Source organism: Rattus norvegicus, chromosome 2 (genome assembly GCF_036323735.1).
Source record: "Rattus norvegicus strain BN/NHsdMcwi chromosome 2, GRCr8, whole genome shotgun sequence".
Taxonomy (NCBI): domain Eukaryota; kingdom Metazoa; phylum Chordata; class Mammalia; order Rodentia; family Muridae; genus Rattus; species Rattus norvegicus.
Window position 1 is genome coordinate 114,726,805 of NC_086020.1, and position 27,722 is coordinate 114,754,526.

Sequence of the window (27,722 nt, forward strand, 5' to 3'; positions counted from 1 at the left end):
CATTTTTGCCACGCAATGAATGTACTTTTTTTTTTTTTTTTTTTTAGCTGAACTTCATAATGATCTAAGACATTTATATTCCTTACCAAGTGGCAGTTCCTATTCCTAATACAATCAACCCCAGGAAATGAACGTTATCTTCATAGGATCTAGAGATATAATCCGAAAACGATGAAATGGGGGGGGGGGGGAGTAAAGAAGGAAAGAAGGGAGGAAAGTAAGGAAGGAGGAAATGAGGGGGAAAAATAAAGGAAGAAAAGAAGGGAGGCAGGGAGGAATAAAGGAAAGAGAAAGGAGAAAGGACAAGGAGGAAGGAGGGGAGCCAAGCATCCCAGAACTCAGAGTCTGAAGAGGGGAATTCGAGGCTAGCCTGTGCTAAGATGCGGAACACCATCTTATGTTCATTTGTAGAAACCACAGGAAAGATATAACATTGTTTACTATGCAGAACATAAACTCGTTTCACACCCCAGCCTCTGCTGAAGTTGATCCTTACAGAAGCCAGGCAGAACCTTCCTACAACAATATTCCCAAGCCTTTCCTGGGTTTCAGGGTCCTTCCTCCTGTTTCCCACTCCTGTTAACCAGAGATCAAGGACTTGGGAGAATCTCAACCCACGGAAGCGGTCTCAGGAGGCACCGCGCGTCACGCGGGCCAGCAGATGGCGCGGTCCTCTGTGACGCGGGGCACCTGTCCCCAGCACAGCCAGCGAAGGAGCGGTCCGGAGGCGCAGATGCAGCAGCACCGGCAGCATGAGCAGCTACCAGCCACCAGTGGTGATCGACAACGGCTCGGGAATGATCAAGGCGGGCCTGGCTGGGGCCCGGGAGCCCCAGTTCGTCTACCCGAATATTCTGGGCCGGACCAAGAACCACAGCCCTGCGGCTGACAGCAAGCAGGAGCTGCGTGTGGGTGATCAAGCGCAGGAGCGCAGGAGCTTCCTGTCCATCAGGTACTGCAGGACGCTAAAGTCTGGGTCTGTGTGGAAGTGGGTGGAGAGCCCACAGCTAAAGCCTCCGGGAAAGGACCAGGAAAGGAACCCCAAGGCCTCAGCCAGCCACCCGTTACACAAACTTCTGTTCTCTGTGCACAAATATATTCAAACACACAGTGGCCATTCGTGTTAGACGTGCCTGCATAAGAACGTGACTTGATGTATGGCATTTGTCGTGTGGTGAGGTCCCTTTAACCATTTACTATACTTGAATAACGTAGGAAGTTTCCAACTTTTTGAAGTCACATTCTCCAAGGAGGAGAAAAATGGCAAAGCAAAATGACTGCAGAGAAAAGTAGTCGTGCTATTTACTGGAAGTTACCATGATAAATACTCTCCCTTTAGATGAAAAAGAGCAGAAAGGGAACGTGTTAATGGCTTCTGTCTAGGAATGGTACCCTGCACCTTTAATAAGGCAAAGACAGGGGAGTCTGTGAGTTCCAGGCCAAGTTGGTTTGCATACTGAGCCTATCTGTCTATTTATTTGATAGGATTTCTCTGCGTAGCCCTGGCTGTCCTAGAACTCATTCTGTAGACCAGACTGGTCTCAAACTCAGAGATCTGCCTGCCTCTGCCTCTTGAGTGCTGGAGGCAAGTGTCATGGGTTCTAAGGCAGCGAGGACAGCGTAGAGAGACTCTGTCTCAAAACAAGAACTATAATAATAATAATAATAATAATAATAATAATAATAATAATAACAACAACAACAACAACACAATACTTTTAAAGCCAAATCTAAAAACCACCACTAACAACAACCATAAAAACACAAGACATATATTTTTTTTTGTTCCCCCTCCAGCTATCCAGTGGAACGGGGTCTCATTTCTTCCTGGGGAGACATGGAGATCATGTGGAAACATATCTATGACTACAACCTGAACCTGAACCCCAGCGATGGCCCGGTCTTGGTTACAGAACCGGCTCTCAACCCATTGGCAGACCGGCAGCACATCTCCGAAGTGTTTTTTGAAAATCTGGGAGTCCCTGCCTTCTATATGTCTGTCCAGGCTGTGTTGGCTCTGTTTGCTGCTGGTTTTACCACTGGCCTTGTGCTGAACTCAGGTGCTGGGATTACTCAGTGTGTGCCCATCTTTGAGGGTTACTGCCTATCACATGGTGTAAAACAGCTAAACGTGGCAGGAATTGACCTCACCAACTACCTCATGATGTTGCTGAAGGATGATGGTATCATGCTGCTTAGAACTGGGGACAGAAAAACTGTCACAGACATTAAGGAGAATGCTTGCTATGTGGCAATGAACTATGATGAGGAAATGGTCAAGGAATCTAACGTAGAGAAAATGTACACCCTCCCTGACGGGAAGACTGTAAAACTCCGTAAGCAGGTATTCCGCTGCCCGGAGGCCCTCTTCTCTCCGTATCTTGTGAATGTGGATGCTCCTGGCATCGACAGGATATGCTTCAGCAGTATAATGAAGTGTGATGCAGATCTCAGGAACTCCTTCTTCTCCAACATCATCCTTTCCGGAGGATCGACCTCTTTTCCTGGTTTAGATAAGCGACTCATTAAGGATGTGGCAAAGTTGGCACCTGCCAATACCACCGTGCAGGTTGTAGCTCCTCCTGAAAGGAAAATTTCGGTGTGGATGGGGGGATCTATTCTTGCATCCTTGTCTGCCTTCCAAGACATGTGGATCACGGCTGCAGAATTCGAAGAAGTGGGACCCAACATTGTACACCAGAGGTGCTTCTGAAATGTATGCAGAATGAATGACGAGTAAAATTGCTTTGGATGTACATAACAAAATGCTTTGGGTATTCTTATTTGGGGAGGATGAAAAGAAGTTCTGTAATTGGGGTGGCCACTTTCTCTTTAAAAATGTTTTTGGTAGTTCTGGGAGTTGACCCTAGAGTCTCATGAATGCTAAGTGCTCTACCAGGGAACTATATTCCCAGTTTTCTCCCCCTCCTCCTCCTCCCCCTCCTCCTCCCCCTCCTCCTCCTCCTCCCCCTCCTCCTCCTCCTCTTCCTCCTCTTCCTCCTCTTCCTCCTCCTTCTCCTCCTCTTCCTCCTCTTCTCCTTTTTTTTTTTTTTGAGATATTTTGAGATTAGATCTGCTAAACTGCCTAGGCTGGACTTGAAAACTTGTAATCCTTGTGCTTCAGTCTCCCAGATAGCTGGAATTACAACAACTTTGGGCCTGGTTTTCTTGAATTCTTCTAACAGGGCAGGAAACAATGTAATAAAAGTGGTCGGGTGTTGTAGGAGGTGAGGCGCGGCTCAGAAACTGCTGAAACAGTTTTAAGCTAGGTACAGCAGTTTTAAGCTAGCCAGAGTGGGGTATACTGTGATATCAGCACCCAGGAGGTGGAGGAAGAGAAAAATCACTGCATGTTCAAGAGCAGCTTGGGCTGCAGGATTGTTAGTCTAGCAAGAGCTCCCATAGCAAGATACCCTGGGGAGCAGTATTTATTGTAAATAATATAGGGAAAAATAGTCCAGAGGCATCTGGAGGAGTCCGAAGCAGAGAGAGAGAAGTAGGCTGGGCATGGGCAGGGCAGTCTGTAAGACAGGCAGAGTGTGAGAGAGCAGGGTTTGGGCAAATGTTGCAGATTCTGTCAGGTCCAAAGAAACGGGACAGATGGCCATCTGTGGTGTCTAATAACATATCCCAGCCTCTGGGCTCACTCAGTACCTGTGGCTCCTTACAGCTCTTCTCACTCTGCCCTCTATCCTATACTTCTCCGGTCATGGTCTCAGCTTCCTTCCTATATGACCCCGCAATTTCATCTATGTGCTCTCTTGGGCTTCCAGTCTTGATCCCCTCACACTTGCCCCACGGCTTTCCTCCCCTTTCGCTCTTCTCCCGTCCATCCTCTCATGGCCCAGTTCACTGCTGCTCTCTCTCCCTTCTCTGGACTTTTTCCAGACACACCTCTTCTTCACATGTACAATAAAAACCTTTCCTTCAACCATAACTAGGAGCAGCCATGTTCTCACTTTATATAATGAGGAGGACTGGTAGCTGAGGGGACCAACTCCTCCTGGGGACAGAAAACCCATTTCCCAAGTTCCTGAAGAATGCTAGCTGTTATTTAACCACAGAAAGTCCTTCTACAGTCCAACTTGAGCTCATGGATATAGAGACAGGTGTTAATTGCCCAAATAATAAGTCAAATGCTTTTATGGGAAACAGTATGTATTCTCCACTTTTCCCTTGGAAAGAGAGCAAGGGACAGTGCCCCATTTATTTTTGACAGGGTATCTTGGTATAGGAGCTCCTGCTGTACTAACAATCCTGTCGTTCAAGCTCCTCTTGAACCTGCAGTGATTTTTCTCTTCCCCCACCTCCTGGGTGCTGATGTCACAGCACACCCTTGCTGGGCCTAGTTTAAAACATTGTGTCAAATGAGTCAGATCTAAGGTTGTTGTTGAAGTTCAAGGAAAAAGGTTGCTGTGGGAAGGAATGAGTCCATGACAGGAAGAGAGCAGATATTCTGACAGCATGAGATTGAACTAGAGTCCGTGAACAAAGTGTGTTTCCTAGAATGGAGTGGATCGAGGGGTGTGACCGGAAGGTAAATTAAGGCAGAACTGACAGTGCTGGTACAGAGAACCCACCGAAGATGACCACTGAGACACGATTGATGGCCAATTTAAACCTCTGCAATGTCTCGTCCTATCACGGTCTTTCAGATGGCTGGAACAAAGTCTTAATTCCAGATGACTACACTCAGATATCCAGTCCCTAAGTGTAGCACCAAGTGCCAAGAGCATTAAGGTTTTGTTTTTGTTTTTGTTTTCCCCAAAGCTGAGGACCGAACCCAGGGCCTTGCACTTGCTAGTCAACCACTCTACCACTGAGCTAAATCCCCAACTCCAGAGCATGCAGTTTTTGAAAGCAAAAAAACATGCCCTGGCATATCCCTGGGAAGCTCCAGGGGAGCATTTTGGGTAAGCAAACAATTTATCAGAAGCTAAGATAAGCCGTTAGCTGAGGGGGAGGTTTGCAAGAAACAGGAAGTTTGGCAGAAGCTAAGATAAATTAGCTGGGGCATCTCAACCTCAGGTCCTAGATCAGAGTTGGGTAATTTTCCTTGGGATTCTCCATCAAGGAGATCAGTTTCTAGTTAAATCTGAAATGGCCTCAGCAGGAATGCAAGGTGGAGGAACCTCTGCACTGTCTTGTCCTATCACGGTCTTTCAAGTTAAATGCCCTCATGGCAGAGGAGGGCAACACCAGAAGACTAGGGATTTTATTAAGACAACTGAAGTGTTAATTTGCAGAATAAAACGGGACTGGGGAGATTCTAGAGCTTTGGTGATCCTTAGAAAGTTATTGATACAGATATAAAGTAGTCATATTCTTGGACTCAAGACTATAAACATTGGGAATTAAAAAATTACAGGGCTGGAGAGATGGCTCAGTGGTTAAGAGCACTGGTCGCTCTTCCAGAGGTCCTGAGTTCAATTCTCAGCAACCACACGGTGGCTCACAACCATCTGTAATGGGATCTGAAATGGGATCTACTGTTCTCTTCTGGTGTAAATAAAATAAATCTTTAAAAAAATCTAATTAGTGTCTTTGATGACCTGGGTAACTGAGACAATGGTGGAAATGAAAATGTGTAAATCAAGATATTTAGTATGTGCTCTTCCCGTGAAATGTGTGCTAACCCAGAAGTTACCTGTCCTCAGGAGTATCATTAGATCTGGACAATGTATTCCCTCAAGACTTGCCTGGAACCCTGATTAGGGAACAGAGAAAGAACAGACACATGGACAAGGGGTACAGAAAAGCTGGGTTAGTAGAGATGTGCTCACTTTAATGGAACAACACCTACTAGCAGGCAATTCAGGACCCCAGCATGTTTATTAGGTGCAGCGTAGGGTGACAGGTAACTTAGACTCTATGGTAGATGTTATGGTCTCACCCTCCACCCCCAGAATAGCTGTAGCCATTTTGTTCCCTGCCTGCCAGCTATTTTATGTTGTTGCTATAACATACCTGTCATCACTGACACAGAGAAGTGACTTGGCTCAGAGCAAGGACATGCTGGCCACCTACTTTGTTTTGTTCGTAGGTTCTATATGAAGTTTGCTAATCTTAAGAAATTCCACAAAGCTTTACATAGGACCCATCAAATCAAAGGTCAATATGAACTGTTATTGTAAGGCTCAAAGTGATCTTAACTACCGGGAGAGCCCCAAAGTGAGATACAACATCGGAGTTCGATGCAAATGCAAGAGGTTTATTTTCTGATGCATCGGGGTCGACCTTCAATCGACCTTCACGGCAAGTGACTGGAAGGTGACCCCAAATGGCTATAACAAGCAGTGTTTATACTTTTTAGGGGTACAGGTTACATCAGCAAGGTTACGGTTTAAACTGACTGGCTAAGCATATTGACCTTTGAATCTATTGGCTAGCAAGCATATGACATACATTTGAACTCTATCTGGGACCAGAGGGTCAGGTGACTATCAGTCAGTACATTCTGCAGATTTTCAAGAATGTCCCTGCTCCTTGGCCTAGCCTTGACCAGAGGTGGGAAGCTGGTAATCTTGACCTGAGGTGGTGGGTATAACGCTGGCGAAAGCCCTTAGGGTCCTTCACAGGAACTCCATAACCTACCTATTTTCTACCAGACCAAGCCTCTTAATAGCTCTTACGCTTCAGTAAGAACTAGGGTCCTTTATTTCGTCTAAAATACCTTGAGTCAGAGCTGATCACTGGGCAGCACTTCCTGCACCTACGTGCATATGAACTCTTTGTGGTTCTTGTGGGTTTTTTTTTTTTTCTTTACAAACTGACAGAAAAAGATACTGAAAGACCCCAGCTTAGCAGCAGTAACGCCATTTTGCAAGGCTGTACTTAAGATGACTGGTTCAGGGAAAGGTTAGAACACTGAGTACACAGCGGCTGCCAAGCAGGATGTGTTTGGTTGAAGGCCTGGCAACAGGACGACTGCAGTTGAGCACCTGACAATGAGAAAAGCCCCGGGAGAGGTCCCACACCCTGGTGGGGGGCCGAGTCAGTCGTTATGTTCCAAGAAGGTAGCTAAGAAACTTGCCCCCGGGCTGAACCCTTGGGGGGCTGAGTCAGCCGTTATGTTTCAGGAAGGTAGCTAGGAAACTTGCCCCCGGGCTAAACCCTTGCCATATTAGAATCCACCAATTATATCCCTGTAACCATGCATCTGCTTCTGTATGCTTGCTTCTGCTTCCCAAAATCCTATAAAAGCCCATCCTTGGTTCCGTGGGGCGCGCCAGTCCCCCGAGTGACTGAAGCGCCCGCAGGTGCCTGTGCCTGTGTATCCCGACAATAAACCAAATCCTCTTGCTGATTGCATCCTGTGGTGTCTCGGTCTGGTCTTTGGAGTTGGAGGGTCTCCATCCCGAGGGAAAGTTCTCCCTGAGAGCTTTTCATTTGGTGCATTGGCCGGGAAAGGAGATCCTCCACCCAGGGACCACCGACCACCCACTGGGAGGTAAGCCGGCCGACGTCTGTCTGTCTGTCTAATTTTGTCTCGTTCTACCTTATTCTGTCTGTTCTGTGAGCGCTCAGCCAGGTCTGTTCTGTGAACGCTCAGCCAGGTCTGTTCTGTGGGCGCTCAGCCAAGTCTGTTCTGTGAGCGCTCAGCCAGGTTCTGTGAGCACTCAGCCAGGTCTGTTCTGTGAGTGCTCAGCCAGGTTGTTTAGAATTTGGGCGGGACGAAGAAGGAGCTGACGAGCTCGGACTTCTCGCCCCGCAGCCCTGGAAGACGTTCCAAGGGTGTTAGGGGCCCGACTTTTCGGGGCCCAATCTGGGAGAGGAGAAAGATCCGGACTAACGGCACCTCTGTCTGTATTTTTGGCTTTCAGAGGGCCCCGGACCTTTGCCACCTCTATCTGAGAAAGATCCGGACTAACGGCACTCTGTCTGTATTTTTGGCTTTCAGAGGGCCCCGGACTTTTGCCACCTCTATCTGACTTTTTGCTTTCAGTTTGGTACCAAAGCCGTGCAGCACGCCTGTCTGTTGTTTGTTTGACTGTTGGTGTTGTTTGTTTTCTCTGTGTTCTAATCTTCCTTAGAACTAACATGGGACAGTCCCTAACAACGCCCCTAAGTCTCACTCTTGATCATTGGAAAGACGTCCACGACCGGGCACACAACCAGTCCATCGAGGTTAAAAAAGGAAAATGGCAGACTCTCTGCACATCCGAGTGGCCCACCTTCGGAGCCGGATGGCCAGTGAATGGCACATTTAATAAGATCATTATTTTACAGGTTAAAGATCGGGTCATCCACGGACATCCTGACCAGGTTCCTTATATTATCACTTGGGAGAGTCTTGCCTTATACCCCCCCCCTTGGGCGGAACCCTTCGTGGACCCGAATTGGCCTCCCCTCAACCCCCAGCTTGTCCCCTCGGCCCCGCCCGGTTTGCTGGCCCCGTCTTCCTCTCTCTACCCCACTCTAATTAAATCAGAGCCTTCTAAGAAACCTGTCCTCCCGGCAGACTCAAACTCCCCTCTCATAGATCTTCTCTCTGACAGGCCCGGCTGAAACGGAGGAGGCAGAGCCGCCGGCCAGATCAGTTGCCGGGCCACAGTCTGATAAGGGTTTCTCCCCTGTCGCAGGGAGATTGCGCAATAAGCGCGAGGTGATGCCAGATTCAACCTCCCAGGCTTTCCCACTTAGACAGGGAACCGGTGGCCAGACCCAATACTGGCCGTTTTCAGCAGCTGACATTTACAATTGGAAACAACACAACCCTTCTTTCTCCAAAGATCCGGTGGCACTCACTGACCTAATAGAATCTGTTTTACTTACCCACCAGCCTACTTGGGATGACTGCCAACAGCTCTTACAGGCCCTCTTAACCTCAGAAAAAAAACAAAGAGTGTTCCTAGAGGCCAAAAAGCATGTTCTGGGAGATGATGGGCGTCCCACCCAGCTGCCTGAGGACCAAACTGGGATTTTAATACAGCTGAAGGTAAGGGACACCTACGCCTTTTTCGCCAGTTGCTTCTAGCGGGTCTCCGAGGGGCTATACGACGCCCTACTAATTTGGCTCAGGTAAAACAGGTATTACAGGAAGCAGGGGAAACTCCCTCCGCCTTTCTAGAGAGACTTAAGGAGGCCTACCGTATGTACACTCACTATGATCCAGATGACCCAGGACAAATGACGAGTGTCTCTATGTCCTTCATCTGGTAGGCTGCTCCAGATATCAAGACTAAGTTACAGAGGTTAAAAAATTTACAGGGCTATACATTACAGGATTTACTTAAAGAAGCTGAAAAGATTTTTAATAAGAGAGAGATAAAAAAGAAACTAAGAATTGAGTCGAATCTTGGCCGCCGTAGTTCAGGGCCAAAAAAGGAAGGGAGATAGCGGGGAGCTCGAAAGGGGCTGAAGCTGGATAAAGATCAATGTGCCTATTACAAAGAGAAAGGACACTGGGCCAGAGAGTGCCCCAAGAAGCCTGGCGGACCCCGAAAGCCTCGACCACGAACCTCCCTCTTGGCTCTAGATAAAGATTAGAGAGGTCAGGGCCAGGAGCCCCCCCCCCCCCCCCCGAGCCCAGGGTAACGCTTAAGTTGGGGGGCAGCTGGTTACTTTCCTGGTAGACACAGGAGCCCAGCATTCAGTCCTCACTCAAGCTTCAGGACAACTCAGCGACCGGACGGCCTGGGTACAAGGAGCTACTGGTGAGAAACAATACCGATGGACTACGGACCGCCGGGTTCAGCTGGCTACTGGTAAGGTGACCCATTCCTTCTTACATGTTCCGGACTGCCCGTACCCTCTGCTGGGCCGTGACCTGCTCACCAAACTAAAAGCACAAATTCATTTTGAGGAAGGAGGGGCCCAAATAACTGGCCCCCACGGAACTCCCCTTCAAGTTCTAACCCTATGAACCGGGATAGGACACTGGCTTGGGCAGAGACTGGTGGGATGGGGTTGGCGCTCCAACAGCCCCCCTTAATTACAACTCCAGTCTCCATAAAACAATACCCCCTGTCACATGAAGCTTATCAAGGTATAAGGCCTCACATTACGAGGCTTCTAGATCAAGGCATCCTAATCCCCTGCCGGTCGCCTTGGAATACGCCTCTTCTGCCTGTAAGAAACCTGGCACTGGAGATTATAGGCCAGTACAAGACTTGAGAAAGGTCAACAAGAGGATAGAAGATATTCATCTGACTGTTCCAAACCCTTACAATTTGCTCCTGACTTTAGGGTTCAACATCCCACCCTCATACTCCTGCAAACCTTTTGAACTGTTCATCGATGAGAAACAGGGGTATGCTAAAGGGGTCCTAACACAAAGGTTGGGACCCTAGAAACGCCCTGTGGCCTACCTGTCTAAGAAATTGGACCCTGTGGCCTCCGGCTGGCCACCGTGCCTAAGGATGGTGGCTGCTATTGCTGTCCTGATCAAGGACACTGGAAAATTGACTTTGGGACAGCCACTCACCATCCTAACACCCCACGCAGTGGAGGCCTTGGTAAAGCAGCCCCCAGACCGCTGGCTCTCTAATTCTCACACCAAGCCTTGTTACTGGATGCAGAACGGGTTCAGTTTGGGCCCGTAGTCACCCTCAATCCTGCCACCTTGCTTCCTCTACCAGAGGAGGCAAAACAGCATGACTGCCTACAAATCCTCGCAGAAGTACATGGAACCAGGCCGGACCTATCGGACCAGCCTCTTCAGAATGCTGACCACACATGGTACACGGATGACAACAGCTTCTTGGCAGAGGGAGAGCGAAAGGCTGGAGCTGCGGTCACTACGGAGGACAAAGTGATTTGGGCGAAAGCCCTGCCTGCTGGTACCTCCGCACAACGGGCTGAACTCATCGCCTTGACTCAGGCGTTCAAGATGACAAAAGGTAAGAGGCTAAATATATATACAGACAGCCGTTATGCCTTTGCCACGGCACACATCCACGGGGAGATCTACCGGAGGCGGGGGCTGCTCACATCTGAGGGTAAAAATATGGCTAAAATTCTGGCCCTCTTAGAAGCCCTATTCTTGCCCAAAAGACTGAGTATTATACATTGTCCAGGACACCAGAAAGGGCACAACCCAGAGGCACGAGGAAACCGGCTGGCCGATGCCACGGCGCGAGAAGTGGCCATGAGCAAACAAATCTTACCCTTAAATAGCCCAGACCAACCCACGCCCCCACCAGTGGGACAAACCAGTTGGGTTTATGCCCATGAGGACATAGAGCTCCTAGAAAAAATGGGGGCCATCTACCACCCTCAACTAAAACAGTGGGTCTACAAAGGAAAGACAGTTATGCCAATAAAAATGACTTTTGAATTGATCTCTTTTTTTACACAAATTAACCCATTTGGGGTTTAAGAAGATAAAAACCTTACTAGATCGGGAAGAGATAAATCTGTGGTTTTTGAATCGGGACAAAGCGATACAAAAGGTGACTGAGAGTTGCAAAGCGTGCGCTCAGGTTAACCCGGGAAGGACCATGATTGGACAAGGAGTTCGTCCTAGGGGACACCGTCCCGACATCCATTGGGAAATTGATTTTACTGAAATTAAACCAGGTATGTATGGATACAAGTATCTCCTAGTGTTTGTAGACACCTTCTCAGGATGGGTCGAAGCCTTCCCCACAAAGCACGAGACTACAAAAATGGTCACCAAGAAGCTCCTCGAGGAAATCTTTCCCAGGTATGACATGCCTCAAGCGTTGGGGTCGGACAACGGGCCCGCTTTCGTCTCCCACGTAAGTCAGTTGGTGGCCAAATTGCTGGGGATTGATTGGAAATTACATTGTGCCTATAGACCCCAGAGTTCAGGTCAGGTAGAACGCATGAATAGAACAATTAAGGAGACTTTATCCAAACTTACGCTTACAACTGGCTCAAAGGATTGGGTGACCCTCCTTCCCCTAGTTCTCTATCGGGCCCGGAATACCCCGGGCCCCCATGGTCTAACTCCTTTTGAAATAATATATAGAACACCACCCCCATTTGTCCATTTCTTTGATTCAAACATTGCTGATTTTGCTGACAGCCCTTCTCTGAGGGCCCATTTACAGGCCCTACAGATTGTGCAGAGAGACGTCTGGAGACCTTTGGCCACTGCTTACCAGGACAAGCTTGAGCATCCGGTGGTGTCACACCCGTTCCAGATTGGAGACACCGTGTGGGTGCACAGACACCAGACCAAAAATCTCGAGCCACGGTGAAAAGGACCCTACACCGTCCTCCTGACTACCCCGACCGCCCTAAAGGTAGACGGAGTCTCGGCTTAGATCCACACACCACACGTCAAGGCAGTCCGGTCTGAGGAATTGACTAATCACAACACTACACCCCAGACATGGAGAGTTCAACACATTCCAAACCCCTTAAAGTTAAAACTCCTACGTGGCTCCTCCTAGCCCTTTTGTGGCCTAGAGTCAGTGGGGGAATAAGCCCCCACCAGACAGAAATCTCTTGACCAAGTCGAGTGAAAGATTTCACTCAAAGTTAACAAAAAAAAAAATGGGGGAATGAAAGACCCCAGCTTAGCAGCAGTAACGCCATTTTGCAAGGCTGTACTTAAGATGACTGGTTCAGGGAAAGGTTAGAACACTGAGTACACAGCGGCTGCCAAGCAGGATGTGTTTGGTTGAAGGCCTGGCAACAGGACGACTGCAGTTGAGCACCTGACAATGAGAAAAGCCCCGGGAGAGGTCCCACACCCTGGTGGGGGGCCGAGTCAGTCGTTATGTTCCAAGAAGGTAGCTAAGAAACTTGCCCCCGGGCTGAACCCTTGGGGGGCTGAGTCAGCCGTTATGTTTCAGGAAGGTAGCTAGGAAACTTGCCCCCGGGCTAAACCCTTGCCATATTAGAATCCACCAATTATATCCCTGTAACCATGCATCTGCTTCTGTATGCTTGCTTCTGCTTCCCAAAATCCTATAAAAGCCCATCCTTGGTTCCGTGGGGCGCGCCAGTCCCCCGAGTGACTGAAGCGCCCACAGGTGCCTGTGCCTGTGTATCCCGACAATAAACCAAATCCTCTTGCTGATTGCATCCTGTGGTGTCTCGGTCTGGTCTTTGGAGTTGGAGGGTCTCCATCCCGAGGGAAAGTTCTCCCTGAGAGCTTTTCAATACGTGTTGTCATAGTTCAGATAATTCTGAACTATGTCCCTGGACTGACCAGTATGAGGGTATGTGTTCAATAAACTCTTCTTGCTTAACTGAGATCAGTGTTTATATGGTTTGTGTGGCAATTCCTGAACCCCGGCAGTAGGAAGTCTCTGCAGAGGAGCAGTGTCTGGCTGTACAAATCCAGGGGGGAAAGGAAGATGCAGTTATTAGTTTTTATAAAAGCTTCCACTTGGACCAGAGGAAGAAATGTTAAAACTGAGAATAAAGAGGAGAAAAGACTAAGTCCACGATTGTCCAATTAAAGCAAGCTATATTTTGGGCTGCACTTGGGACTGGCCAGCCAGTGCCTCACCATAAGTCAGGATTTGAGAAAGCAGCCCCTGCTGGCTTCTTGAAGTCCCTTTCTGTGAGAGGTAAGATGTTCACAGGGGCAAGAGAGTTGGCCGTTGTACATTGTTTGGATACAATGAATCCTATGAACGGGCTTGCAAGCAGTTTACATCAGATCTAAGAAACAGGCACTCTAAATTATAAATAGAAACTTTAACATGCAAGGACTTAACACGGGACAAACAGGAAGGTTTTCTTAACTGCCTTATCTGCAAACGGAACCCTTAGCCTGCAGCGTATTTTTTTCTATTTTGGTCTCCCATGAATTCGCAAGGCACAAGATTCTTGTTTTGGTCTCGCAGAAGAAGCCTGACCCATACAGGGGAAGAGCTCTGTCAACTTGTCAGGGGTCCAAGGTCTTGGTCTTTCTCATGGCTGTGTCCCCATTAATAATACAAACTCAACTTCACTCAAGCCACTCACACACTGCTTCCTCCATCCCCTACAACATGCAGACACTGTCAAGACAACAGACGGCACCGGTCTCATGAGAAAGCAGCATGCAACATTAAAATGTCCAATACAGATCCAGTTTAAGGAAGACACTGGGAGGTGTGGCTTTGGGCTAGGCGTGAAAGGTGGTTAGAATTTAGATCTATTAGAAGCTGGGCGTGGTGGCTTACCCACCCAGCTTCTTTTAATCTTAAGGGAAGCCGAGGCAGGAGGGTTGAAGCAAATTCAAGGTCAGGCTGGTCTACTTAGTGAGTTCTAAGCCACCCAAAGCTACACAGGCTGTTTGTGTGCCTTTCCAATGAGTTTAGGTGATGTAGCAAGCACAGCCACAGGTGTCACAGGGATCTGGATAGGAGGGGGATATAGACAGGCACACGAGACACTGAGTTCACTTCAAGAATGTACAATTTTTATTTTTTTCCCATGTTCCTTGTTTTTAGCTGATAGAGTTAGCACTTTGAGCAGACCTTGAGCAGACAGTGTTAAATCCTCGGTAAAATATTAAGGCCTAGGTGAAACGTTAAGGCCTAGGTTTCTGGGTTAGCCTATCATAAGGAAACTTTCTCACATGTTTCTGCAGATACTAGAAAACGTTCTAATGCCAAGATAGATTACATATTCTGCTATGTTCCATGCCCTTGGAAACCAATAGAACTATTTTGTATAGTTACCCACAATTAACTTGGACCCGAACCAACCACCCAACAGCGCTTTCTGCACCTGCGTATTAGCTTTTATGGTATAAGCGGCCCCTGGGATAGACCCCGGCATAAGAGAGACAGCTGTACCCAATATAGGAAACTATCTGAAATAAGACTTCCATTTTGAGTAGTGGTCTAGGAAAGTTTAAGTTCCCAAGACTTTCCTGGGAAATGACATCCTACTTGGCAGACATTCTGGTTGGCAAGTTAAGACATGAATGTTACACAGGTCCATTCCTAGTAGACAAGTTAGGACATGAATATTAGACAACCTCAACCAATAGAAACAGGATAAATGTATAACAGACATGTTCCTAAGGAAGTCTCCTATCCCTAAATCCTGATTAATGAAATAATTTGGCACAGATGTTTGTGGATTGGGGGGGGGGGGCTTTAAAACCCTGTCGGATCTTACCTTGGGGTCGTGGTTAAGTTCCCAAATTTGGACTGTGGCTCTGGTTGACCAGCCCTGGGTTGTATGCTCAATCAACTATCCATAGCTGACTGAGATTGGTACTTGTGTGGTTTGTGAAGCATTCCTGGACCCCAACAACAGTGTCTTCTGCTCTCCTTATGTGAGTTCTCCCTTCTGTACTTTCCTGAACTTGCTGTGGCCTTGTTTGGCCTAGAGGACATTCCTTCTAGGTTCTGTCTACTCGTGCATTTTTCTGTAGTCCTTGGGCACATTTGGGTCAAGCTTTGGGCTTGAGAAAGGAACTGCAGATCATCTGGGCCCCCCATTTAGGTTAAACTCTGTACCAGTTATCTTACTTAAGCACACCATGGAAGCTAATGAGCACACAGCTCCTCACTGATAAGGTGGGGCCGCTCAAGGTCATTGTGAAGTTCAGTCAGGATGAACGTATTTAAAGGCATATGAAAAGACAACAAAATATTGGGATTTGTTTTTGAAAAAGAAATAATTTCCAGAGGCAGTGGGGTTAGGCTGAGATTCTAAGTTGCCCGCTGGTAGGTGCCCCCTCCATCAGAGTGAACACATCTTGATTGACCCTGACTTTCTGTAGCCCTGTCTGTGTGTCTGTCCTCTCTCCATTCCCTTGCTGGCCCTAAACCGGGTTCCAGGACCCAAGCCTTGAGAAAGGCAGTAGTATGTCACCTAGTTGAAATGACACTCTGTACAGCATCAAAGTGACCTCTTCGTGCTAGCCAGAACATTATATTGGACTATGGCTGACCACTTGGCATATGCAGGGGTTCCTCGTTTTCTCATTTTTTAACATTTGTTTGTTTGTTTGTTTACTTATTAGTAGGAATCAGCTCTTGCCTTCCACCATGTGGCTTCTACACGGTTCCTTAGGGTTCGCCTGGCCCCTGTTTTTGTGTTCTGGAACAGTTTTCATAAATGTTGTCTGGACTCCAAGTGAAAGACCCCAGCTTAGCAGCAGTAACGCCATTTTGCAAGGCTGTACTTAAGATGACTGGTTCAGAGAAAGGTTAGAACACTGAGTACACAGCGGCTGCCAAACAAGATGTGTTTGGTTGAAGGCCTGGCAACAGGAGGACTGCCGTTGAGCACCTGACAATGAGAAAAGCCCCGGGAGAGGTCCCACACCCTGGTGGGGGGCCGAGTCAGCCGTTATGTTCCAAGAAGGTAGCTATGAAACTTGCCCCCGGGCTGAACCCTTGGGGGGCCGAGTCAGTCCTTATGTTTCAGGAAGGTAGCTAGGAAACTTGCCCCCGGGCTAAACCCTTGCCATATTAGAATCCACCAATTATATCCCTGTAACCATGCATCTGCTTCTGTATGCTTGCTTCTGCTCCCCAAAATCCTATAAAAGCCCATCCTTGGTTCCGTGGGGCGCGCCAGTCCCCCGAGTGACTGAAGCGCCCGCAGGTGCCTGTGCCTGTGTATCCCGACAATAAACCAAATCCTCTTGCTGATTGCATCCTGTGGTGTCTCGGTCTGGTCTTTGGAGTTGGAGGGTTTCCATCCCGAGGGAAAGTTCTCCCCGAGAGCTTTTCACAAGTTGGCTTTGACTCCTACAGCTATGAGCCTCTGTGACAGTAAATGCACCAGTATCTTCTGGTTTGTCTTTCTCTGTGAGTAGTGGTGCTCTACAAGGGGCCGTGAGGTTTTCCTTCCATCTCTTTCCCCTTCCATGCCTTCGGTGGTCCTCTGCCAGTAGATATGTAGACACCACATTGATCAGAAGCCTTCCCGCCCTGTAGAGAACTGTAGGGGAAAAAGACCGAGATGGGGAAAGGATGGGCAGGTAGAAGAGGTACGTAACTCGGCCAGAAAACAAAACAGCAAAAAGGAAATTAAAAAAAAAAAAAACGGTGACCTTGAACTGCTTACCTCCTGCCTCAGCCTTCCTATATGCTGGGATTATAGGCGTGTGCCAGCTACCCTTGAGTCTTTCTTTCTGGAACTCGGTGCATACACCAAGTTGGCCATGAATTTACAAAAGATCTGCCTGCCTTTTGCCTCTCAAATTCTGGGAGTAAAGATTTGCGACACTTCCCCTGTGGGAATGGACTGGGATGAAGGTGAAGTTTAATTTTTCTTTTAAATGGAAGGGGGGAATTGGAAAGATCCTTAGTTTCGACTCTAATGTATTTCATAAGCTGAATCTCAGAGATGTGGGGGGGGGGGTGTGGGCTGGGGGTGGGCGTGGGCGCGTGCGTGCGCGCACGTGAGGGCTCAGCCAATCAGCGCGAGCTGTCGGGTATTTAGGGACAAGGGCCGCGCGACTTCTGCGTCTAACCCTATTGTTATAGCTGTGGGTTCTGTTCTTTTGTTCTCCGCCCGCTGTTTTTCTCGCTGACTTTCAGCGGGCCTGGAAAGTTCAGACCTGCAGCGGGTCACCGCGCATTCTGGAACCTCAAAAAATGTCAGCGTAGGAGCTCTGGTGCCAGAGCTCCGCGGCGCTGGGCCGCCCAGCCCGGTACCCGCCTGGAGGCCGCGGACGGCCTGGGGTCTTAGAACTCCGCTGCCGCCGTGAAGAGCTAGTCTCTGTTAGCTACGGGGCACCGGGCGCTGGGGTCAGGCCGGGAGAGCGCCGCAAGGACAGTAACGGAACTGGTCCCTGAGTTCGGTGGCTTTCCTGAGATGTGGGAAGTGCACCTGGAACTCAGTTCCTACAACCCCCACTTCCGCTGGGAAATGCCTTGCTACCTGGCGGGGCGCTAGAACTGCAACCGGGAGGAACGGGGCCAAGGTGTGTGCACGAGGCCACGGTGCTCACAAATGGATGGGTGTTCAGTCAGGGTCGCCAGCCAAAGGGCGGGTTTTGCCTTCACGGCCCGCCTCCATTTGTATTATATTCATGTTTCTGCTCTGCAGATTTTGCAGGAGTTTCGCTGGCCCCGCCTGAACTACCTTTGCAGTCATAGGGTCCTTACAGGCATGTACCTTCATACTGGGTTTGTGTAGTGCCAGGACTTGAACCTAGAACTTCCTAAACTATCAATGGGAGATGTTTTTTTCTCTGTATATGAAGTCGTTGAACATTTTGTAAAAGTTAGAAAATCTAGTAGTTTTTTTTTTTTTAATGAAAACATTTTTTCTTTGTCTTTTTGGTGCAAACCATTAAATGGAAGCTGAGAAAGAAGTTTAGAGAGATACATGTATTCCCTCTTCCCCGGCCTACCTTCACTTCACACATTGAGTCTTTTTTTTTTTTTTTTTTTAGATTTATTTTATGTATGTAAGTACACAGTTGCTCTCTTCAGACACACCAGAAGACATCAGATCCCATCACGGATGGTTGTGAGCCACCAATGTAGTTGCTGGGATTTTAACTCAGGACCTCTGGAAGAGCAGTCAGTGCACTTAACCGCTGAGCCATCTCTCCACAGTCTGGTTTCTTTGCAGAAAAGAAGATGAGAGGCACTTGGGAGGCAGAGGCAGGTGGATCTCTAGTTCAAGGCCATCCTGGTTCTACAGAGCAGTTTCAGGACAGTCAGGCGGACACCAGGAAACTATGTATCACAAAAACAAAACAAAAACAAAGAAGAAAGGGTCTGTGTGTGGGTGGCAGACAACTTTAATCCCAATGCTTGGGAGGCAGGCAAGTGGGTATCCGAAGGACAGCCAAGACTGAGTCAAAAACCAAAACCAAACAAACGCAAAGAGGAGAAAGGGAGAGGGAGGAGGAGTGGGGAGAGGACGAGGAGGAGCCCATAGTGATCAGTCCGCAGCCCACCAATCTCCCAGGAGTAGCTATATGTTTGTGAATGTCTCCCGCCAATGCAGTGCCCTAACTTCCTCAATACTTTTGTGAGGTGCTAGCCAGGGTCTGTGCATAAAAACATTGAAGAGATGAAGAGGCGTATGTATGTCCAGCACTTTTGTGAACTATATGCCATCTATCAACCCAGTCACCTGAAACAGGCCCTTTGCAGCTAATATGTTTCTTAGTATTACTGTTCTAAAGACTTGGGGAAATGAGTTGGGTTGTAGCTTAAGGAGGTAGAACGCTAGCCTAGAATGCTAAGGGGTCTGAGTTTAGTACCCAATCAGAAAAAAGAGGGGGAGGGAGTCGGGAATCAGCACACACAAACATAGGCACATATATGTGGTGTGAGTGTGTGTGTGTGTGTGTGTGTGTGTGTGTGTGTGTGTGAAATTTGAGGCTTGTGTGATGGTTCAGTGGGTAAAGCACTTGCTGTTTAAGTCTGAGGACCTGAGTTCTAGTCCCGAGAACCCACATGAGGCTGGACATGGTAGTATAAACCTGTGATGGAGGCGATGGAAGCTTGCAGACCAGCTAGTCTGACATACATACGCAGCAAGGATCCAGAGAGACTCTGCCCTAAGGTAGTAGGTGAGAACAGACACCTGCACTCACCACCCTACACACACACACACACACACACACACACACACACACACACACACGCATCACACAATTCTGGCTCCTTAGAGTGGTCATTGAGAATTTGCCAGTGTTTGTGGAGAAGAGCACTGGATATGGAAGGAATGAAGCTCTAGGACCAGCTTTGCCAGCTACTGGTATATGTTCTTGGTGTAACAACTCTTTATGTTTTCTTTTTCTTTTTCTTTTTTTCCCTTTTTTTTTTTTTTTTTTTAAACTTTTAAACACAAGGTCTCAGACTGTAGCCAAGGCTTGCCTGGAACTCACTATGCTTATAGCTCAAACAGGATTGCAATTAATTGGCTGTACTTAAGGTGGTCCCTAACCCCTCTTCCCCCTTTGAAGACAGGGCCTCCTGTAGTCCAGTCTGGCCTTGAACTGCTGATCAGTAGTAGGGAATGCATTGAACTTCGATCTTTTGTCTCTTCTTCCCGAGTGAACTTTGATCTTTTGTCTCTTCTTCCCGAGTGCTGATATTAAAAGGTGCACGGTACAAGCTCAGGTTTCTGATGTGCTGGGGTTAGTGTTTGCTGAGCAAACATTTCAAACGAACCACATCCCCAGTCCTGATGCTAACCTTGAGCTCATCCCAAAATTAAGTCCTTTTAAGATTAGCCCCAAACCGTGGCTTAGTTCCTGGACTGCAGCTAGAAATGTCTTTTGTTCTTGCTCCATCTAGTGGTAATTTAGAGCCTCCACATTTAGAAAATTCCTACTTGTTTTGGGCTTTGATAATCATACACTATGAATGGCTTTCCTTGAAGGAAAAAAAATTAAACATTTTAAGTTGTTGTCTGAGATAGTTTTAGTATATACCTAGGCTTATTGTGCCTGCTGATCTTGCTTCAGCCTTTAGAGTACGAGGTTATAGGAATGGACCGCTATAGACAAAAATAAATAAATTTTAAGAGAAGCCCACTGAAGTCTAGTTCCTAGGTTTGAAAACTCCACTTTAATTAATGTCTTACAAGCACTGCAAAGAAAAATTACAAACTTTTTGTGGCAAAATTACTATATACTATCAGAGTAAGAAAGGGCTATTGAATTCATCCAACAATATATATGGAAAGTGTTTATAGATAGTAAATAATGATGGCAAGTGTTACCTGTGTTAGCGAGGGTTCTCTAGAAGAATAGAAGGGATAGAATGGGTCTCTCTCTCTGTCTCTCTCTGTCTCTGTCTCTCTCTGTGTGTCTCTGTCTCTGTCTCTGTCTCTGTCTCTCTCTCTCTCTCTCTCTCTCTCTCCCTCCCTCCACCTCTCCTCCCTCCCTCCCTCTCTCCTGGCAAGGTCCAATAACCAGTAGCTGTTCAGTCCACGAGGCTGGGTGTCTCAGCTGGTCTTCAGTATCAGCTGGAACCCTGAAGAAGTAGGTTCCAACGCCAGTGTAGGAATGGACTTATCAGGGAGACTAAGAGTAAGCCAGGAAAGAGATCAAGCTTCCTTCCGCGTGCTTTATAAAGGCTGCCAGGAGAAGGTGTGGCCCAGATTAAAATGGATCTTCCTGCCTCAAAAGATCTAGATTAAAAGTGGGCCTTTCAAGTTCAACATCCTTAATTAAAAAAGAACCCCTTACAGGTGTTTTAGTTAACGCCTTATATGATCAGGTTGACAATTAAGAATAGCCATCACATTACCTGTTGCTCTATTGCAGGTAATAATTATGCTCAAATGTTACTATTCTACAATGTAAAAGGCTGCTTGGAGGGGTTTAAATGAATTGTTGTCCTCCTTGCTTTCTCCTCCTCCCCCTCCTCTTCCTAGGCAGCATGTAATTATTAATAAACAATCCACTATATCACGAGCTACTCTCCAGCTGCAGTGGTCTCCCAGCCCCAATGGCTAACCCCAAGTGGTGGTCTCCCCCATTTCCCACTGTTAGCTGGGGGCACACTCTCACCTTCCGGGTCATCCGTCCCTTGTGGCTAGTCTGTCACAACTTGCTCTAAGTACTGAGCCCTGTATAAAGGAAACTCCAGAGGCTTGTAATTTATCAGTCAGATTTATATCAGTAAATTCTCAACCCCCAAAATGCCCCACAAAGAACTCAAAACTCAGTTGATATAAACACAAGCTGCACTCACAGATGGGACAAATTACCCTATATTATTCTATTGCTCTTCTACGATATCCATAGCTACCCGTGACTCTTTCAAGCCACGTGGGTCAGGTTCATCTTCCTCTCTTTTAAGTTCCACCTTGTCTTTTCATCTCTGTCCTCCTCTCTCTTTGTCCATCTTTGCTCTCAGCCCTCTTTCCTTTCCCACTGCCCAACCACAGGCTCTAGCCTTGTCTTTCACCTGCCCTCACCTGCGTATAGAAGGCAATGTATATTTCCCCCTTTATGTCCAATTAAAAGGCTCTTTCCTCAGATGTAATTTATAAAGTATGAGATACATCCAACACCCAGTCTATAGTTTTGTCAACTAAATAAAGCACTCTGACATCTATCCTAACTTAAAAAGGCTTATAATTCTACACCTGCTGTGTCTTGGTTTAGCTTGTATAATCTCTGAAAACCATCCTCTCAAATATATTGTAGAGAGCCTTTTGGGGCCATTGGCTTCTAGACACTAGGTAGGAATCTGACATTATCAGGACAAAAGAAATAAGCCTGGGGCAAAAAATCTGGCTTTGGGTTTGGGTTCAGGAAATGGGTCCTGATTAAGAAGAACATTTACATTTGAGTTAAGGCGAAGCTCAGAGCTGGCTCAGTGGAAGCATGTGTGGCAAGTCCTTTTGTCTCAGTCATCCTGACCAGCCCCTAGAAAGGCGTTTGTCTACTGGGAAGGTCCAATAACCCAATTACCAGTAGCTGTTCAGTCCACGAGGCTGGGTGTCTCATCTGGTCTTCAGTATCAGCTGGAACCCTGAAGAAGTGGGCTCCAACGCCAGCGAAGGGATGGATTTACTAGGGAGAATAAGAGTAAGCCAGGAAAGAGATCAAGCTATTATTCCTAGACAGGAACTTTGCTTGTTCCTTGACCCAGAACTGATCTTATTATTCTGCATGTAATTAAAATGGTATAAAAGCAGATTGGAAAATAAAACATCTGCTTCAGCTTCAGAACTGGCTGGAGTTATGTTACATGTTGTCTAATTGTCTTTTTTTCTTTTCAATCCTCACTCCTGTCCTGGAGAACTTGTTGTTTGACTGAGGGAGCTTGTGTGTGTGTGTGTGTGTGTGTGTGTGTGTGTGTGTGTGTGTGTGTATTCTTTAATGCTAAATAGCCTGGGTTGGCTAAAAGACTATGGTTAGTTAGTCTTCAATCCCACTGGGACATAAAATTTACCTGAAAATATAGGAAGTCTAACAATGCTTTACAAATGGAAACAAATTGTAGAGACAGCTGCCTGCCTATATAGTCCCCTGTTTTTCAACACGTTGAAGCATCAAATTGTGTCTGTTTGGCCCAGGATCATGTGACGGACCTTCGTAACGCAGAATTATGAAGGATTGACTACCCTGTCTTGGCAGAGATAATCAGTCGACTATCCTGCATCGTGTGTCCCTTTTTTCTGGGTAGTAATTTGTCTGTAGATGAATAGGCAGTTTCTGCCCAGTGGCTATCTTGCCACAATGTACAACCTCATCTGGAGGTAAAGATGCTCAGTTTCTTCTTTGAATCCAAGAATGGGGAGCTGTTAGGAGCAGATATATCTCAACAGCAAGGGATTACATAACATTAAACAGGTGTACATAGGTGTACATAACATAAGGCACATTCTGAGGATTTCTGATGTTTTTCAAATGTATCTATGTCAAGTAATTTGGACTGTTGCTCTTTAACTAATCTCAGCTATTTCTAATTAAAATATCTTAAAAACATCCTAACAATTAACTCGAGAGTCACTAATTTTCTGTCTCTTAACTCGTAGGTTTAAGCATCTAAAATCGGTTTGTAAAGGTGGTTATAAAAGGACTAGGTCAGTGCCGCCGGGATCGCTGGCAGAGGTTGTGCAGCGGCTTCTGTGCTACTCCTGCTGTGAGCATTGCATTGCAAGCTAGAGCCAAGCACACGGGCTGCCATCATGTCATGTTACAGGTGGTATGGAGGAGAAAGCAGGGCATATGTTGGTAACCTGGGAACTAGTGCTGGTTAAGGAGGGTTAGAAAGGGCATTCAGTTACTATGGGCCCTTAAGAACTGTATGGATTGCCAGAAATCCTCCAGGATTTGCCTTTGTGGAATTTGAAGACTCTAGAGATGCAGAGGATGCCGTTTGAGGGTTGGATGGGAAAGTGATTTGTGGTTCTCAAGTGAGAGTTGAATTATCAACAGGCATGCCTTGGAGATCTCGTTTTGATAGACCACCTGCCCATCGTCCCTTTGATCCTAATGATAGACGCTATGAGTGTGGTGAAAGGGGACAATATGCTTGTGACCGTCATTGCTATAGCCAATGAAGGAGAAGCAGGTCATGATCTAGATCACATTTGGATCCAAGGGAAGGAGATACTATGCAGCAGGAGCAGCGGAAGGAGGTCAAGTTCACCATCTCTTCAACAATCAAGGTCTGTGTCTCTTCGTAGATCAATATCAGCTCCACTCAGAAGATCTAGGTCTGGTTCTATAATAGGATTGAGGTACTTCCCATCCTGCTCAGGGTTGAGATCAAGACCCAGGTCTATTTCATGACCAAGAAGCAGCTGATCAAAATCCAGATCTCCATCTCCTGAAAGAAGTCGTTCCCTATCAGGAAGTCTACATAGAAGTGCAAGCCCAGAAAGAATCAACTGAAGTTCTCAAGTTCACCCATTAGGGAAAAGTTATTTTGTTTATATTTATTTTAAACAGAAAGACCTCTAACAAGAATAGGGATGGGGGGAACAAAAATGTGAAAATACCACTTCATAGGGCACAAAAAGGCAAAATTACTTTGTTTATCCTTAGTTGGCAGTCTCTCTGGACTAACCAAAGTTTTCACCATCCTGTACCTGTCTAAATGACCATGAGAGCACCACAGGTTATTGAAGTATGAGGGTACAAAAAAAGGTTTAGTGTTTAGATGTGTTACGTGCCTGAACCCCAGTACTTGGGAGGCTGAGGAAAAAGAATTAAGAGTTCAAAGCCAGTCTGAGCTATATGATAGGACCTGTCTTAAACACAGTTTTAGTGGGTAGTTTTGCTATTCTACAAATACTAAGAATTAGCTTTATGAATTTTCAGGATTGAAAACAGAGCTTTGAATTTCCTAGGTAAGTATTTGACCAACTGAGAGACATCCCCAGCTCCTTCTCCTTTTCATTCAGTTCAACCCACTGGGGTAGTGCTGCACAAATTCACAGTGGGCCTTCCACCTCATGAAGACTTCTCAGGAAGGCGCTCACATGGATACCTAATGGTGTGTCTCCTAGGTGATTCCAAATAGAGCCAAACCGATGATGACGATAAACAAAACCCACCGGATTCCACCATAGTAAAACCATGAACCCTAAAAATGTAACATCTTCATTTTGATTTTAAACATTGAAAACAGATTCTTCTCTCATACAATACATCCTAACCACATGTTCCCCCTCCTCGACTTCTCCAAGCTCCCTCCAAGCTCCCTTCTCCCCCAGATCCACTTCCCCTCCATTTCCCTTCAGAAAAGAGCAGGTCTCCAAGAGACAACATCCAAATAGAACAAGATACATTGGGACAAAACAGAAGCCCTCATACATAGTCTGGGCAAGGCAAACCAGGAGGAGGAAATGAGTCCCAAGAGCAGGCAAAAGAGTCAGAGGTACTGATTCCCCCACTGTTAGGAGTCCCACAAGAACATCAAGGTAGCAACCCTAATGTGTGCAGAGAATCTGGGGCAGACCCATGCAGGCTGCATGCCTGCCGCTTCAGTTTCTGTGAGCTCTTGTGTGCCCTGCTTAGTTGATTCTGTGGGCCTTGTTCTCCTGGTGTCCTCCATCCCCTCTGACTCCTACCAGCTTTCCTCCTGCTCTTTGTGGGGTTCTTCAAACTCCAGGAGCCCTGGTGGAGATGTCCAATTTAGACATTCTTGGAATATGTCTGATTGTGGGTCTTCACACTCCCTCCCATCTGTTGCTGGAGGAAGCCTCTCTTGATGATGACTGGGCAAGGCACTAGTCTATAGCTATAGCAGAATATCATTAGGAATAATTGAATTGAATTTGTTTACTTATTGGTCAGTTGTGTTTGATTCTATTCTACTTCTTGGTGCGATCCAGTCTCAGGTGCCTGGTCATTCCAGGTAGTGTGGGGCATGAGTTCCCTCTTGTGGTGTCAGCCTCAAGTTAAACCAGACATTAGTTAGTCCACCACCCAGCAGATCTTGCTGGCAGGATAGATGTTGGTCAGAGGTTCAGCGGCTGGGTTGGTGTCCAGGTTTATCTTTCCATATCCTGCAGAGCACCTTCCCATGCCAAAGAGACTAGAACATAGGGGTGAGGTCTCCATGAAGGCACTGGCTCGACCTCTGTACATTCACTAAGCTGTGTGGATATTGTCCTTGGCAGTGGGGTCCCGCTGTCAGTTTTCAGAGAGCAACTGTCCTAGCATCCATCTGGGTTGTTTAGGAATCCCCTCCAGACCTCCTAGGCCAACAACTCAAACAAAGGCAACCGAGTCCCACCCCTGGGAGCCTTGCCTCACTACAGAAGATGGGCAGCTCAGACTCCATATCCTCCATTATTAGGAGTCCTCTCTAGGGAGTCCTTCATAAATTCCAGGAAGATTCCACATGACTCTCCAAATGACCCCCAATTCCAGCTGTCTCCCCAGTACCCTCTCCCTCCATTCCCTGCTTCTCACCTGATCCCTACCATTCCCATCCCCACCCACCCCAGTCTATCCTCAGAATGTATTATATTTCTCCTTCTCAGGGAGATCCATGTGTTTCCCCTAGAGCCCTCCTTGTTGCTTAGCCTATCAGGGTTTCTGCCTTGTAGCTTCCTTACCATTTACCTAACAGCTAATATCCACTTAAAAGTGAATATAGTCTATATTTTTCTTTCTGTGTTACCTAATGTGATTTTTTTCTAGTTGCAAAGTTTATGATGCCTTTTAAAAACAACAACAACAACAACAACAACAACAACAACAACAACAACAAATGCAGCTGAGTAACTGTAAATTTCCTCGTTTTCTATCTTTATCCATTCTTCTGTTGAGGTGCATGTAGGTTTTTTCCGGTTTCTGGCTATTATGAATAAAGCTGCTACAAACATAGTTGAACAAGTGTCCCTGTGGTAGGATGGAGCATCCTTTAGGTGTATGACCAAGAGTGGTCTTGACCATATTGATTTCCATAGTGACTGTGCAAGTTTGCACTTTCCCCAGCAATGGGAGAGTGCTTCCCTTTGCTCCACATCCTCCCCAGCAGGAGTACAAGTGACAACTTGTGTTATTGATCTTAGCCATTCCGACAGATGTAAGATAGGATTTCAAGCTAGTTTTGATTTGCATTTCCCTGATGCCTAAGAATATTGAACATTTCTTTATGTATTTCTCAGCCATTTAATCAATTCCTTTATTGAGATTTCTCTGTTTAGATCTGTACCTCATATTTTAATTGGATTATTTGGGTTTTTTTGATATCTAGTTTCTTGAGTTTTTAAATATATATTTTTAGATGTTAGACTTCTATCTCTCCCCATTTTTTAGACTTTTAGACTTCCCCATTTTTTACTTTGTTCAGTTGATGGTATCCTTTGTCTTATAGAGGTTTTTCAGTTTCATGAGATCCCATTTATTAATTGTTGATCTTAGTGCCTATGCTATGGGTGTTGTGTTCAGAAAGTTACCTTCTGTGCTACTACATTCAAGGCTGTTGCCCATGTTTGCTTCTATCAGATTCAGTGTGTCCAGTTTTATGTTGAGAATTTTGATCCACTTGGATTTGAGTTTTGTACAGGGGGATAAATATGGATCTGTTTGCATTCTTTTACATGCAGACATCTAATTTAACCAGCACCATTTGTTGAAGATGCTTTCTTTTTTCCAGTGTGTATTTCTGGCTTCTCTTAAAAAAAAAATCAGGTGTCCATATATGTGTGGATTTTTGTCTGGGTCGTCAATTAAATTCTGTTGATCAGTATGTGAGGGCAAATATTTGAGTTAAATTATAGTAATGTTTCTTTCACAAGCTTGTGTGTCTCTGTGATCAGGGCATAGATGTTAAGAGTTGAAATGACATTTTGGTGAGTTTTTTCCCTTTGATATGAGTGTGAAGTGTCCTTCCCCATCTCTTTTAATTAATTTTGGTTTAGAGTTTTATTAGTTATTTTAGAATTTTGTTTAGCTA

The 27,722-nt window shown here is 46.5% G+C and overlaps 1 protein-coding gene, 1 non-coding gene and 1 pseudogene across 2 annotated transcripts; all 3 read left to right on the forward strand.

Moving 5' to 3' along the window:
* Positions 1 to 729: 729 nt before the first annotated feature.
* Positions 730 to 2,757, forward strand: Actrt3 (actin-related protein T3). The gene is made up of 2 exons (NM_001108942.2): positions 730 to 952; positions 1,798 to 2,757. Exons 1-2 carry the CDS (start codon positions 753 to 755, stop codon positions 2,711 to 2,713), a joined length of 1,116 nt encoding a protein of 371 aa, NP_001102412.1. The 5' UTR covers positions 730 to 752; the 3' UTR covers positions 2,714 to 2,757.
* Positions 2,758 to 17,343: 14,586 nt separating this feature from the next.
* On the forward strand, positions 17,344 to 17,731 carry Terc (telomerase RNA component). Its single transcript, NR_001567.1, has one exon.
* Positions 17,732 to 23,493: 5,762 nt separating this feature from the next.
* On the forward strand, positions 23,494 to 24,438 carry LOC108350239 (serine/arginine-rich splicing factor 7 pseudogene; annotated as a pseudogene).
* Positions 24,439 to 27,722: the final 3,284 nt, after the last annotated feature.